The following is a 16027-nucleotide window of genomic DNA, read 5'->3' as shown; positions in this document are numbered from 1 at the left end:
TGTTCCTGATTTGGACATTGAGTGTACCTACTCAGTTTATCTACTGGATAAGAAATACCAGGTTTAGAAAAACTCATCAAATGTAGTAAGATCCCACTTGTTTGGGCATAATGAGGCTGAGAGATAGATTCTCCTTTATTTTCCATTCACTTAATTCATTAAAACCTAGTGTTGAAACATTTTGCAATATAAGATGTTGCTTTATGAAAAGAATTTTCAAATACCATTGTATATTTCAGTTGACATTAGAGCTTACCTCAAGGGTGAGTTCTTAACAACAACTTAAGGAAACAATCCTAATTGGCAATGGAAAATGAAGGATATGTTGTCAACAGGTCTCCTCTGTTCAAGGGGGAAAAGTTTGACTATTGGAAGTAAAGAATGATTGCGTTCTTTGAATCCTACCACATCAACATGTGGGATGTAGTTGAAAATGGTAACTATATACCTCTTGATAATAAGGGATATCCCTTGCAGAAAAGCTTGTGGTTTGATGATCAAAACCGCAGGTATTTACTTAACTCCAAAGCTCGAAACTCGCTAATGTGTGTTTTGTCTCAAGAAGAATACAAGAAAGTACATGCATTCAAGGAGTAAAGAAGATGTGGGATACTCTGGTTATCATATATGAAGGCTCAAATGAAGTTAAAAGAAATAAGTTGAGCTTGCTAACACATGAGTACAATGAAAACATCCAAGCCATGTTCATCCAATTTCAAGTGATCTTAAATGAGTTAAGATCGTTGGGTAAGACTTTTGATAATTTTGATAACATTGACAAAAATTTTCACAGTCTTCCTAGAAAATGGAGACTACAACTCACTAGAACCTCAAAAAAATTTGATGGGATGAGCTTAGAGGTACTTGTTGGAATCCTAAGGTATATGAGCAGGAGCTTCAACAAGATGGAATCATAAATAAGGAGAAAAACATAACGTTGAAGGCTTAGAAATTTGTCAAAAGGACTCCCATAAATGCATAAGAACCTTTAAAAGAATCAACCAGCGAAGAAGATTCCATGGAAGAAGGAGAAGAAGATGAATTATCGTTCATCTCCAAGAAGATCTACTCAATGTGGAGATGGAAGAAAGGAAAACGTCCTGGATTAACTTCTATAAATGATCAACGGAAAGAAAGTCCCATCGAGTGTTATGAATGTAAGAAACCAGGTCACTTCAGATCTGAGTGTCCTAATCTTAGAAGATAAAAGGAAAACCTAGTGTTTATAAACAAGGAAAGACAAAAGCGCTGATGAGTACCTGGGAGGATCTAGACTTCTCGAAATCTGAAGAAGAAGAAGAAGAGGAAGCCAATATGCCTAATGGCAGATGATGAAGAATGTTCGTTAGACGACTATGATGATAAGGTATATTTTACTGACTTACACATGTGTTATTGAAGCTTATCATGTGTTATTCTCAAATTCCTTCAAACTGTCAGAAGCTTTTTACCTTAAAAGAAAACAAAATAGAAAACAAAATGAAGTTTTAAAAAGTAAACTAACTTTATCTAATGATGGTATAAAGAATTTGAAAAAGGAAAGTAGCAACCTAGAATGACGACTAATTGTTTTGAAAAGAGAAAATGAAAAACTTCTTTCAAAAAATTAAAAGCTTGTGGAGAATACAACAATTGCTAGAAATGTTAGGTGTATCGAACTCCTTAAACAAGAAAATGAGACTTTTCACAAAGTGTTGAATAGAACATTTGAAGAAAATGATTGCTTAGGGCTTTTAGTAAGAGGATGTAGATATCCGTTTGACAAATGTGGTTTAAGGTTTAATGACAATAACTCTTATAGTACATTCAATGTTAAAACTGATTATTTTGTTCAAACTAAAAAGGAAAGCTACATCAATGCTCTAGCTTTTGAAAACATAAAAATGAATCAAACTAACAAAGCAAGACCCAAAGAAATATGGGTACCTAAAGGAAAAATAATCTCTCTTGCATATTTGCTTGATGACTGCAAAGAGACCTCAATCATGGTACCTAGATAGTGCATGCTCGTGATACATGACAGATAAAAAGTCTATGTTCTAAGACCCTAGGAGATAGAAGGAAGGAACAGTCACATTCGGTGGAAATCAACAGGCAAAATAATAGGTATAAACATTTCCCCTTATATTGATAATATTTTATTAGTAGATGGCCTAAAACATAATCTTCTTAGCATAAGTCAATTGTATGACAACAAATATAATGTTACATTTGAAAAATGTCAATGTAAAGTCCTAAACAATCAGGGTCTACTAGTATTTACTATAAATAGAGAAGGAAACTTATACATGATACATATTAATGAACTACATGCTTAAAGTGTCTCATGCCTTATGTCAATAAAAGGCAATGCAATCTCATGGCATATTAAATGTGGACATGCAAGTATGAGATTAATCTTCAAACGGCAATGCCATGACCTTGTAAGAGGATTATCCAAAAATTCCAAGATACCATCTTTTGTAACGCTTGCATATATATTAGTGGAACCTCTTAAGGGAGAACTGGACGTAACTCGTGTTGAATGAACTAGTATAAAAATTTGTGGTTTATTGCTTTGCTATCCAAAACGCTTTCCATTCATTTATCTCATTAAAAACCAACATCTAAACATTTTGCAACTTATGCACATTATCCTTATAAATTATTAGATGTTGCTTTGTGAAAAGAATTTGAAAAACACCATTCAACCCTCACCCCAACCCCCCATGTCCCCTCATTTAGTTTTGTTCTTGTATATTTCATCAAAGGCTTCATCTTTATGTTTGATTAAGTACACTTTTCTATATCTAAAATAATCATCTGTAAAGGTTACAAAATAATTTTTATCGTCTTTAGACATGGTTTGTTTTAAATCAGCTAGATCTGTATGAGTTCAGTTCAAAAATCTATGGAATAACATTCTTTGTTATTTTAGATTTTACACATTGTCACATTTACTATTTTGTTTATCATGCATATTAATTAATCATAATTGTTGTAAATTCATAACATATGAGGAATTCACATGTTCTGATCTAGCATGCTACATGTCATATGAATCAATAATATAAGCAGAAGAACAATATTCATTAATATTTCAGAAATATTCAGTATAAAGAGACTTTGATCACAATATTCATTCCCACAAAAACATTATTTTTTGCCATTACAATCTTGTTAAACTCGAATGACACTTTAACTCTCACTTTTCCTGGTAGAGCTACAAAGATTAAATTAACTTTGATTGATGGTACGTGTAGCACATCACTCAAGGCCAAAGTCTTTCCAGATGTGAGCTTGATAAGAACTTTCCCTTTTTCCATAACAGAAGTTGTCATGGAATCACTAAGTGTTACGTGTTCTTCTCCATCCCCTACATTGGAATAGGAGGTAAATGCACTTCTATTTGCACAAATATGTCTGGTAGTACAGAGTCTACCATCCACTTACTCACATTGGTCATCAAATTTACTTGTGAAACGACCGCAACAATAATATCATCTCCTTGAACTATATTTGCCCAAGGTGGATTGTGTTTTCTTGCTTTGCACGTGTAATGTGGTGCATGATGGCTTGACTTTCCATAAACAAAGAAATTTCCTTTCTTCTTAAAAGTGGGGTTAGATTTGTTCGGACGAGATTTTCAAAAAAAAAAATTTCTTGTGATCATGTTTGTGTTCGTACCATTTTGGAGCATGTTTGTCTTCTAACGTATTTGCTTTTGCAGACGAAGTTTTGGCCCTTGCAATAACACACTCTTTTCTGTTGGTATCTTCAATAATTATGTGTGTGATGAGCTTTGGAAGTGACATCTGCTTATGTTTATGTTTTAACTATTGTTTGTAATCAATTCAAGATGGGGCAATTTCTCGATTAGAAGTTCTGAAACAAATTCATCAAGTAGAAGGACATTCTCTGTTTTGATATCTTCAAGCAACTTGTGGTATTATTCATTTGAGAGTTTATATCCTTATCTTCATTCATTTCCCAAAAGTGGTAGTTTTCAATGATGAACCTTTGTCTAACAACATATTCAGCAGTGTACTTGAGAATCAACAAATTTCAAATGTCTTTTGCTTTCTTATAAGAACAATACACATCGAACCAATCATTAGAAAGTGTACTAAGTAAAGTACGTCGACATACCTTGTTTGCATGAATCCAATCTTCAACATGTTTTGAATTTGAAAGGGGACTGGAGTCAGGTTTTGGAGATAAAAGGGCAGTAACAACTTTGTACATGTCTAAAAGGGTAGACACACATTTTTGTTAACGCCAAAAGTTCTGACTAGAGAATATCTCAATTTTTGACACATTCAGGAATGGTTTAGTGAAGACTGTTTGCATTTCGGAAACAATGTTTTGATTCTTTGGGATTGGGTTGTTGATGTCAGTCATAAGTCATTAAAATTGTTGTAAAACTGCTGACAATAATCACCAACAAAATTTTTTCGAGACATGTAGATCCATTGTCGTTAAGAACTTATATGCAGTGTGTTGTGCAAGTCTACTAGGATACAACAAAAACTTCTTGAAAATTTTTGAAGATATAGAACTAGCAAGAAATCTCTTTTTGGATAAGAGTAAAGCATAAGATAAAGAGGATAAGAGAAGAAAGAAGAACCAAGAGGAGAACCTCATGAAATAATATTTCTTTGAAAAGATAAGAGAAAACTTCTTTTTCTTTTTGTATGTTTATTAGAATGATCGAAGTACTTTATAGAGTTAGAAACATATTAGGAGCGGTCAAAGATCCAAGACTTGCGGACGACTCTACTCTTTACAGTTTTGACCAAAACCATTTAAAGAGAAACATTTTCCCGAGTCTTATGATAAAGAATTAACCACAAAGACAATGTTCATCAAGAAGCAAAGTTCATCCACTACAATCAAAACCGATATTTTTCAATATAAGCCACAAAATTCACAACATATTAAACGTACTAATTGATTTTTAAAAAGTGAATTTCTATTTGAAAATCATCATAAATGAAAAATAATTTAAAATATAGACTATCATACTGTTCACTCAAATACTCATTTTCAAATCCAATGAACTAAACTTCAGTAACAATCTTTTAGAACGAAAAATCGAAGATATAATGCTGTATAATATTTTGTATATACGGATCATCTTTGGCTTTCATTGACCAAATTGTAATATAAATTTTTTATTTTTACTGAAAAACTGTGATATAGAATAAATGTATTAACTTTTATAATTATTTCAAAGAAGTCAATGATTATTTTGTGATGCAAAAACTTACATTAACAATCCTTATTGAATTCAGGCTTACATAGTAACTTAATTCTTTTTAGGAATAATCGAACAATTTTTTTTCTCAAAAATATATCTATTTTAAAAAAACCCTCAAATAAACTCATCCCAATTTAATTTTCAAAATAAACTCATGTACTTCTCACGTAGGAATTCGGTCCACAAAAATCAAATTCTAAATCTATATGCCACCAAAGTAGATAAGAACATAATTCTCAAAGTACTCACCCTCGTGGCAGAAAATAGGCCAAAATTCAGTTTTCCAAAAATCAGATTCTTGCCTGATTTTTCAATTTTTTTTTATTTTGAAAATTAGAAAAAGCAAGTAAAGTCTGTTTTACATTAAGAATAGCCAAATTCTCAACGTATAATAATCAAATAGGTCCAGTTTGAGAATTACAGTGGAAATAACTTTATTACATCATTTCTTTTAAATGGATTTGTTTAAAAAAAAAATCACAATTGATATATTTTTTTCTGGAGTACCAGCACAATCTTTAAGAAAACCACTCTTCCATTACTTTGAAATACTGCAGATGGTTTTTCATTTATAAGAAAAAGAAATCAATTAGAAAAGAACAACGAAACCGTTCTGAAACTTACCAGGAACCACATCAATGATTAAAGTCAAAAAATCATCACCCGCATCCGATTCACCCAAACGTAAATTATTATAAGCTGGGTGAACTGAATCGTGTCGGTGACTGGAAATAATATGCTTTTTGTTCAGTTTGAATATTTAGTTAAAACGAACAAAGCATTTCTACGATAGTCCCCACAGAACTCCCCTCTTCCCGTTTTCTCATTTCATAAATTAACATATTAGCCCCAGACAAAAACGCAACATAGTATACATTTTTTCCAAGATCTTAGAAGTTAGGATTACAACTTCCTTTTCATCTGGACATCACATTCATAATATCAAACCAAATAAATCTAATCTGAAACTGGCGCCCGAAGGGGAATTTCCTTCAAAGAAAATTGTCACTATATCCTCAGCCATTAAAAAAAATGCAAGAGAACTCCAGCAGCTGAAATGGGGAACTACGTGGGGTACCACTCAAAAGGAGCTACGCCTGGGGGGTCTGTCCTCAGCAACATTCACCCTAATTGTCCTTCCGTCCAAAGTCTGAAATTACAAAACCACCATGTCAGAAAATCATCCAAAAACAAACTATAAAAGTAGCCAATTTACTATATTGTTTCACCCTGCCCTCAAACCACACACACTAGTGAACATAGCCCATTACAATCCTGTACCGTTCAGCTTTCCGCATATTTAATTACCAATGCATGAAACCATTGATAATTTAACAAAGAACTTGAGCAATACCTGACCATCAAGAGCAGTAACAGCATCATTCATTTCTGACTCATCCGACATTGTGACAAAGCCAAAGCCACGTGAACGACCACTCTCCCTGTCATAGACTACCCTAGCGCTCAAAACCTTACCATGCTCGCTGAAAACTTGCTCCAACCTGGTACCATCAACATCCCACGGCAAATTACCAACATAGACAGAAAAGGCAGGCTCAAAGTTACGACGAGGTCGGCGTTCAGGTTGAGCTCCTCTCGGAGAAGCCTTATTAACAGTCAACAGTCTTCCATCATAATCCTGTCAAAGATAATATGAATAAGATTCAAAGAACAACATACCAAAATTATTTAGAAATAAACATCAATGACAATATCCTCATTCTTTTTCCTGTGGGTGATACATTTTGACTTGTCAGAAGGATCACTTAGAAAAACTTATTCGCACAAAGCAACAAAGCTTTCATAGCAGCAAGAGATGTGACAAGAGCAAACTTAGAAAGGTTCTGTTGCATTTGATTCAGGGAAGAGTCATTGGCTAACAAACAAAAATACTACAAATAGTTGAATGGGAGTCCGAACTTCAAGATGTAACCATATATATTTATAACGAATTAAAATGACACAGGCACAAGCCACCTCATCTTTATGACACAAGTTGGGCAGCCACAAAAGAAGATTTGTGACGCATAGAGGAAACAGACACTTTAAATTGATCATAATCATATTGTTGCTCTTTAGCAATGGGGGTGCATGGAATGCTACAATAATCACACATAATATAATGCATATGGGTTTAATTCAAATCGTCCACACAGCCAGGTAACACCAGCCATTCTTTTTTTCTCCATTATTCCAATACACTTACACCATTGCAACACTTATATCACAACAACAAAAGAGTTCACAAGAGATAAAAACAAAAAGGAGTCAATACATAGCAAGACCCTTTCCTCACTGGTTAGTCAACAACCACATATAAAATAAACAAGCATTGAACGCGAAGTACTCAACAGAAAATCAAACCAAACTTTTCAATTCCAAGCTGCCTCATTTAACAACAGAATAAAAAACAAGTGATACGAACTTACATAGCTATTGAATTTCTCCACAGCTTTCTCAGCTTCTTCAACAGTACTCATCGTCACAAATCCAAATCCACGACTCCGGTCAGTGTCCCTGGCATAAATCACCTAAAATCACAAAGAAATGGTAACCACACGTTCATTGCACTCTTAAACCCTAAATAACATTAACAAAAACCGATATTGAAAATTGCGAGGGTAACAAGCCTCTCTCTTTCGAACCTCGGCGATTTCGACGACTCCGGCTTGTTCGAATAGCATGGCCAATTTCTGACTATCAACGTCGTAAGGCAAGTTCCCGACGAAGAGCTTGGCCTCTTCCGGTGGTTCCACGAAACCCTCATCTTCCACGCCTTCGCCCGCGACCTCCCAATCGAGGAGGCCACCCCCTTCTTGTTCTTCCTCTTGGTCCTGTAAGGTGGCGGCGTTGTCTTCTTGCTGGGCCCAATCAGAAGTTTGGGCGACGTGGGTAAGGACGGGGTAACGGTGGGTTCGTGCAGCGAGGGAGAGAGAGAGCGAGGGGGAGGAATTGAGGCATGAGAATTGGAGTGTAAGGGGTTTGGAAGGAGGTGAGAAAACGTGGGATTTGGTTATGTTGTGAAAGAGGGATGAGGGAGAAGAGAGGAGGCACGAATCGGCCATGGTGAGAGACTTGAACGCAGTGGCAGTGATAGACATGTAAGAAACGGTGAAGGGGTTGGAACAAGAGAAGAAGAACAACAAAAACAACAAGAGCGTCTGAGGATAAGAAAAACAGGGGAAGGGTTATGCTTTTAAAATATCATACACAAGCCGAAACCTCACAAGTATAACACATGTGGGCTTTTTTTTCATATGGGCCGCCCAAGTGGGAGAGTATTACTATCTCTATCCAATAACTATGGGACTTTTATTAGTAAGTATGACTTTCTCAAATACAGAGAGTTGCTCCTCCACCACCACCAATCGCTCCCTGCACCACTTCATGCCTAATTTGTCCTTCTATAAAATGGATGTCAACATCCGTTTCACCTTCAACGATGTTGACATCCGTTTACTTAAAAAAAAAAAATTCAACTAACGGATGTGGCACATTCTTATATATATATATATGTATAAAAAATATTTTAATTATTATTTAAATAATAATAAATAAATTAAAATTAATAATAATTATTTTATTAAATAAAATAAAATTAATTTATAAATAATTACATAATAATTTTAAAATAATTAAATAATATTTATATATTAATTTAAAATAAAAAAAATAAAAAAACTAAAAAGTTAAAAAAAAATTCAACGGATGTCGCCACATCCGTTTTAATATATATGTATAAAAAATATTTTAATTATTATTTAAATAACAATAAATAAATTAAAATTAATAATAATTATTTTATTAAATAAAATAAATTAATTTATAAATAATTAAGTAATAATTTTAAAATAATTAAATAATATTTATATATTAATTTAAAATAAAAAAAAATAAAAAAACTAAAAACTTAAAAAAAAAAACTCAACGGATATCGCCACATCCGTTTTAATATATATGTATAAAAAATATTTTAATTATTATTTAAATAATAATAAATAAATTAAAATTAATAATAATTATTTTATTAAATAAAATAAAATTAATTTATAAATAATTAAGTAATAATTTTAAAATAATTAAATAATATTTATATATTAATTTAAAATAAAAAAACTAAAAACTTAAAAAAAAATATTCAACGTGATACATCCGTTTTAATATATATGTATAAAAAATATTTTAATTATTATTTAAATAATAATACATAAATTAAATTAATAATAATTATTTTATTAAATTAAATTAAATTAAATTATAAATTATTAAGTAATAATTTTAAAAAAATTAAATAATATTTATATATTAATTTAAAATACAATAAATTAAAAAACTATAAAAAAAAAGAAAAAAAGAAACTCAACGGATGTTGACATCTGTTGAATATAAAAAAAGAGATAGGGGTGTAGGATATTTTAAAATATAAAGAATAGTTTTGAAATTTATAAAAAATGTGGTGGTGCAGGAAGCAAAGTGGGGTGGTGTAGGGAGTAACTCTCTCTCAAATAACATCCAAATCTCATTTTTTTTTATTGATATTAAATGGGAAGAATTGTGATGAGTGGCTTGTGAGAATATAGGTCGTTATTGGTCTTTATGAAACTATTAAAATAGTGAAGGATGGATTATTTTTAATAAAGAAATAAAGTTGTATCTAAGAAAATAATAATAATAGAATAAGGTTTATATAACATCCAATGTGTAGTAGATATTGTGAAAATTTTAAGAGGTTAGCGCAACTAGAGAAATATTGGACATTTTGCACAACACATTCGAAAGGTAAGAAGAATAAGAAAGTTATATATCTAAGAAAAAAAATAATAGAATAAGGTGTCTTTAACATCTAATGTTTAGATCTCGTGAAAACCTCAAAGTTCAACACGATTAGAAAAATATGAAACATTTTACAAAACACATTGAAAAGTTAGAAAGAATAACAAAAGTGAATTTGTAGTATCTTAGAAGACGAATAATGGCCATGCTTGACCAAGATTCCATGGAATATTATGTCAAACAAATGTAGTCAATAATGAATTAATGAAAACTTGTGATGAATCAAACTTGTAGGTAACATAATCTTATCAATAGAAGGCATGGTAAACATAGTGATATAAATAAAGAATGGCAAGGCAAGTCTCATTTAAAATGTGTTGTTTATGCTTAGAATGAAGTGTAATATGATGAGTGTTGGGAATTTGTAGAGAAAAATATTCTTAGTCAAAAAAAATAAATTATTTACCTTCTAAAGTTATTTGAAGATTAAAGATTGAAGTAAGCTTGATTAAGGTGATTTCATGTTCCCAATCACTTGGATTTGATTATGGACGTGTTGAAGATTTGATATTGTAGTTAATTAGTGTTTGAGTTGTAATTGTGGTGTTACATGTATTTTAAGCAAATTTTCATTCTTTAATCTTTGTTGGTTTTAATTAAAATGTATTTAAGAATTGTTTAGAACTTTCATTTAAATTTGAAATGTTAAAGCTACCCAACTTGACAGCTATGTTTCTTAATCATTTAAAATACAAATTAACTCAAAGTTTACCAATGATGAAACCTTTCAAAATGTTGAGTAAGATTTCATGTGTTAAAGCAAAGTTCAAGCTCTTAGTTTCTCTTTAAGTTTTTGCCACGTTCAAAGCATGAATATGTATTAAAAAATTATTTTATATTTGGTTATATATAAAATAACTATAAAAAATTCATTAAAACTGAAGTTATCATAGACGACAACTTTAGTGGAATTTAAAGTCACCAATCAGTGTTGACAACATCTTCTAAACTGAAAATTGTTACCATTTATAACGACTTAGTTCAAAATATTTGAAAAAAAATCGTTAAAACATATAATGATTTCACATTTTAGGATCCATACAACTTATGCGATTTTAATTTAGAAGTACTTAGGACTCCCATATAACTTATTATTGCAGTATAATTTTTAAGTCAATCGTCCAGTAAATAATGGACAAACTTCCAATTCGTGTTAAAAAACCTACAAATGTTACATAGAGAGTGAGAACATTTCAATTTACACTAATATTTAAAAAATATATATATACTTTGACACACATAATTTTTTAATTCATTTAACATTATTCATCTTTACTTTTTACTTTCTTAAAAAAAGAAAAATGATGGTTTCACACACTTAAATTTTTTATATTTATTTGACACTATTCTTTACTATCTTTTATTCTCTCTTCTCTTGAAAAATACAAAAGTTCACACTTTTAAAACCATTTTATCTCTGTCAAATAGATGTAAAAATATGTCATGATACCATTTTTCTTGAAAAAACTACAAAATTTTATTCTTTTAAAACTATTTTACCCTTGTTAAATGTGTTAAATGAATGTGAAGGTGTTATATTACCTTTACTCTATTTTGAATTGTATAACACCAAAATTAAGCAACTCCTTTTTTTCTTACAACAAAATTCCGTATATGGTTACTTCCAGTTTTAGGTGAGTGAAATATGTCTCTGAAGAGGAATAGGAATACATTTACTTTGTGACTCTATATAGCCAACTCAGTATACAAATTCTATATCCCTTGAATTGCCTTCACCATCAAGCTTAAACGTCAATAATCCATCTTCAGGGTTGTAGGAAAACTCCTCCTCCTTCATGTCCACTACACAAAGCTTTGGTCTAACGTTGGAGTAGGCTCCAAAACGGCCACCACCTCTGCCTTTGACTTTTATTATGCACTGTGCAACATCCATGTTGCAGTGCAAGGCCTCTACTGCTCCTCCCGAATTGTACATGTCAAGCAATCCTATTGGTGCAAAGTGCACATTATGACCAAACACCTGTTTAGACACACATGAACACTCTTTCTCATTAGAGACTTAGTAAAGATGGTTTTTCACAAAATGTAGGTTGCAAAGTAGGCCTATTGAGTACTTACCCTTATTGGAGATACTGTATATATTTCACATTGAAGTGTATCCAGGGACACTTCAAGTTTTCCTCTCAGAGAAACCATGGAAAGCAAGCCTAAAGTATTGTACAGTAGTTAGTTTTGGCATATTTACAGAGGAATGAATGTGTGTTAGGTTCTAAAAGGAAATGAAATGTGATTAATTGATGCAGGAGTTTTCACCTGCATTGAAGGCATATACTATGCAATTTCCACTCCAATTTTCTCCTGCAACTTCTTCAAGAAATTCAACGTCAAGGGGTCTCAGTTTCCCTGAAATGGTTATGTGAAAAGGTTCTGCTTCCAGCGATTTCAGTGGCCAGCTTCCTGCTCCTTGGCAATTGAAAACGCCTACCACCCCGGTCAGTGCATTCAAGTTCCAAATTTTCAGCAAACTGCAAAATAGTGAGTAGGGATATGCGTGTTCACTGCTCAGTAAAGAATGAAAGCGAAGCAGAAAATTCTTGAGAGACAGATAGTAACATGTTACTTACCTCTTACCATCCATCACTGGGTCTTCAAATAAACAATCTCGAGTAGGACGGCCAGCAAACCTTGCTCTCAAGACGGATCCATTAGGTAGCACTAGCTTTTTGAGGATTTTAAAATCATGATTGCCAGGTTTGTCACTGTAGTGCAACAAATTTGATAAGTAATTTTTTTCAAACTTTTTATATGGTTAAGAAATTGGTTTCGAAGGGGGAGCTAGACTTTAATATGATTTGATGCCTTACCTTACATATACTGCACAGCCACCAATTGCTCTTGCTGCAGCATGGAACTCCGCTGTCTCGTGCTTGCTCTGAAATAGAATCATTAATAAATCATATCAAGCGAGTCATTAATATGTTCATTCATGAAAGATTTGGACAAGCAATGAGACAGGAATATTACATGGAACATGTCCCAGTCTGGCACAAATATCTCTCCCAGAAGAAGGCTGTTAAACGCGACAGAGGCAACGTGTAAGGTTTGATATGTTGGTTCTCTTGGCATGAAATCCTCAGATGCTCTTGCTACTGCGCTCTTCTTTGAACTGAAAATTGTGAATGTAAAATAACTAGTCAGAAAAGGGATTCAAACAAAATTTTGGATTGTACTTGCCTCTAATTAGATAGGATGCAAACCTGTATATTGAATCCGAGTTGTGACACATGCAGCAAATAAGGTTGTTATCCTTAAAGTTCCTTGTTACAGATTCCTCTAATGCTTCTTGATACCGTTTGGTCAATGAAACACGACCACCGTACCCAGAACCCAACGTTTCTATCAAATTTTGGACGTCTACTTTGACTCCATCCACACCACAGCTGACAAGGTAACTGTGGTAGTCATTGTAAAAGTCATACAGATTTTCTGGGTCAATGATTCCCACTCCATATTTTTCCAGGCTGTCCATGGCTATATCTCTAAGGTTCCCTGTGGCACCCGGTGACTGAATTGGATATGCAAGCTTTGGATTATATTTCTTCATTGTATTTGATGATGGGAGTACACCTCCCCAATAACCAGCTAAAGCATGCCACATGTAAACGTATCTAAAGGTATACAATTGTATTCATGGTCAGTTCTTAAGTTTCAATGTAATCATAGCATGGTATCTTTATGGGATCAGACAGCTTACTTTACATTCATATTATGTTTGATATAGTCAACAAAATCGTGGAGATTGCTGCAAGAATTGTCAGAATCTGAATAGATGAACTTTTTGTTTTCTTTGATGTCTGCTAGTCTAGTTGCGAACCTAACAGTTCAAAAAAGACGTGAACAAATGACTAAGAAAATGGAGGAGAAAACGTGCGGCCTCGACTGAAAAGAGAACTTACTGGGTTCCCTCGATCACTGCTTCACCTTCTTTGTGAAACGTATTGAGGATCTCTTGCCATCCATCATCAATGATGATAAACTTTGGCGAACAACCTCCATCTGAGAAACTGTTTGATAAAAGGAAAAATCCTCAGTCATCGATATCTCCAAAATTTTCTGGCCATCTATCAATAGGTGTACTCAGTTAAAAAAGTAGTACGTATGTAGTATACCTCTGAAGGCCCTCTTTTATTCCTTGTGGATTCACTTCAGTGTAAAAAGCATCCCAAGTGCACCATCCAAACCAGTCAAGATGTGCAGGGATCCTCTTGTTTTCGAGATGACAGAAAGTCCCTTTGTGTTTCTCCAATATCCTATGTCATGGTAAATATAAAATTAACATTTCCTGACTTCTTTTCTAAGCAAATGAGCAGATAGAGACTAAGGACATTCTAGAACAAGAAGCATACTTGATTGAATCCCTGATTAACTCAAATGGATTGTCCCCTGAATTTACAAATACTGATTCTAGTGATTGGCAAGTTTGAACATTGGCATCTCCTGCAGCATTAAAAATCTAAAGTCATACTCATTACTTTTAAATATCCGAGCTGAGGATGATAATAACGGGAAGGAAATGAAATAGTGAAAACTGAATTAACTACCACTTTCAATGCAAAACTGGAGCTGATTCGATTGAGTTCCTTGTAAAGTTGCGCGAAACTGTCCATCCAAAACAGGCAAGAAGAGAATGTAGCAATTTTTATCCGTAGCTGGCTCTTCACAGTCAGAAGAAGGCTCATCCTCAAGTGCTGATTCTTCATTTGCTAGCAGGAGCAGCAATTGAGTTTCCATTGGAACATCACTGGCAGACCTCCCTAGACGCGGTATCATCCACCAGATTTTTACTCTGAACAAAGATAGCAACTTATATCCCCTGCATTTTTTTTATTTCCACAGTAAGTTTCAGTAAACAACTCTCAGACTTTGGTGCAGATTTTTCATGTATTAACTAATAATACACAATCATAATATATCAGAACTTATTAACGAACAATCAGAACTAAAATTACCAAAAAGAAGAAAAAAAAAGCCAACAAATTATACACACAAACATAATCTCTTCTGATAAATTTAGACTTTGCTAGTTTATAAAATTATTGAAAATCAGTAACACTCAACGAGGTGTATAACACGTCAACATAATCATAGACGTTTAATACAAATGTAGAAACTTCTGGTGAAGGTGAGAAAGCCAAGCAAAGAAAAAGGCGAATAAAAGCAGAGACTCACTGAAGAATTCCAAGATCAAAAACATGACGAGAACTTGAAACGGTTAAAGTTGCACCCAAGAACGCGGACTCTGTTCCAACCGGAGAAACAACAACGTTTCCGGGGACATGGGACAAAACGGTCTTTCCCCTCACCGTAAGACACCCGTCCTTCACAGTTGGCGCCGCCGTCACAGTCATGTTGACACACAGAGGTTAAAGAGGAGTGATAACTTGATCAGATAGCAGAAACAGCAGAAAGTATACGAAGCAGAAAGTAACGAAGTTTGAGAATGCGAATGAGTTGAATGAAAGAGGTTGGAATTTGAAGTAGTAAGGTTTGGCAACAATTTATGGTAAGTTGCAGAGTGGTGCTGTGTACGAAATTTTATCCATTTCAGACATCATATGTTTGACAGAGAGGAACAGCTAAGTTCCTATGAATGAAATATCTTGTTTTCTTTCGAACGTCGAAAACTTGAAAATTACCACAAGTTGCAATTTCAAGGTCGGTCCTTAACAACTCAGCCTTTGTCTAATCTGCCTCGTCAACGATGAGTCAGCTTAATCTACAAAAACTAAATATATTTTTATTATGTTAAATAATAAAGTGGATTGAATCGAGAAATTTTTATACGTAGAAATTAAAAAATATGATTAAATGAGCATTGAAATCTTTTAAATAAGCTTTATAATTATTTTCCAATGTGAATATTGTAAGGACATGCACCCCTGCACCTATCGATGCATCAATGTATGCATATTATAAAGACCTGCACCCCTGCAC

The 16027-nt window shown here is 33.2% G+C and overlaps 2 protein-coding genes across 2 annotated transcripts; both read right to left on the bottom strand.

The window, feature by feature from the left end:
• Positions 1 to 6095: 6095 nt before the first annotated feature.
• On the bottom strand, positions 6096 to 8423 carry LOC108329907 (28 kDa ribonucleoprotein, chloroplastic). The gene is made up of 4 exons (XM_017564288.2): positions 7885 to 8423; positions 7669 to 7770; positions 6594 to 6878; positions 6096 to 6389 (listed from the first exon to the last, which is right to left on the bottom strand). Exons 1-4 carry the CDS (start codon positions 8338 to 8340, stop codon positions 6321 to 6323), a joined length of 912 nt encoding a protein of 303 aa, XP_017419777.1. The 5' UTR covers positions 8341 to 8423; the 3' UTR covers positions 6096 to 6320.
• Positions 8424 to 11647: 3224 nt separating this feature from the next.
• Positions 11648 to 15681, bottom strand: LOC108330722 (probable galactinol--sucrose galactosyltransferase 2). The gene is made up of 13 exons (XM_017565235.2): positions 15263 to 15681; positions 14635 to 14906; positions 14440 to 14530; positions 14203 to 14343; positions 13990 to 14097; positions 13788 to 13907; positions 13291 to 13701; positions 13058 to 13199; positions 12898 to 12965; positions 12658 to 12792; positions 12347 to 12558; positions 12152 to 12240; positions 11648 to 12053 (listed from the first exon to the last, which is right to left on the bottom strand). The coding sequence occupies exons 1-13, from the start codon at positions 15439 to 15441 to the stop codon at positions 11772 to 11774; spliced, it is 2250 nt and encodes a 749-aa protein (XP_017420724.1). The 5' UTR covers positions 15442 to 15681; the 3' UTR covers positions 11648 to 11771.
• Between the last annotated feature and the right edge of the window lie 346 nt (positions 15682 to 16027).

The sequence above is a fragment of the Vigna angularis genome, chromosome 4, assembly GCF_016808095.1.
Source record: "Vigna angularis cultivar LongXiaoDou No.4 chromosome 4, ASM1680809v1, whole genome shotgun sequence".
Taxonomy (NCBI): Eukaryota; Viridiplantae; Streptophyta; class Magnoliopsida; order Fabales; family Fabaceae; genus Vigna; species Vigna angularis.
The sequence above is the reverse complement of the archived record's forward strand: the minus strand, read 5'-3'. Positions and strand labels throughout refer to the sequence as shown.

Bases quoted from the DNA above. Each gene is read 5' to 3' on its own strand.
- LOC108329907 (XM_017564288.2), bottom strand. From the start codon at position 8,340: ATGTCTATCACTGCCACTGCGTTCAAGTCTCTCACCATGGCCGATTCG. The intron at 6,879-7,668 runs GTAAGTTCGTAT...TATCTTTGACAG, and splicing joins TGGAGAAATTCAATAGCTAT to GATTATGATGGAAGACTGTT. The intron at 6,390-6,593 runs GTATTGCTCAAG...TTGTAATTTCAG, and splicing joins TTACTGCTCTTGATGGTCAG to ACTTTGGACGGAAGGACAAT.
- LOC108330722 (XM_017565235.2), bottom strand. From the start codon at position 15,441: ATGACTGTGACGGCGGCGCCAACTGTGAAGGACGGGTGTCTTACGGTG. The intron at 13,702-13,787 runs GTAAGCTGTCTG...GTATACCTTTAG, and splicing joins AAACATAATATGAATGTAAA to ATACGTTTACATGTGGCATG. The intron at 12,966-13,057 runs GTAATATTCCTG...ATTCTATTTCAG, and splicing joins CAGACTGGGACATGTTCCAT to AGCAAGCACGAGACAGCGGA.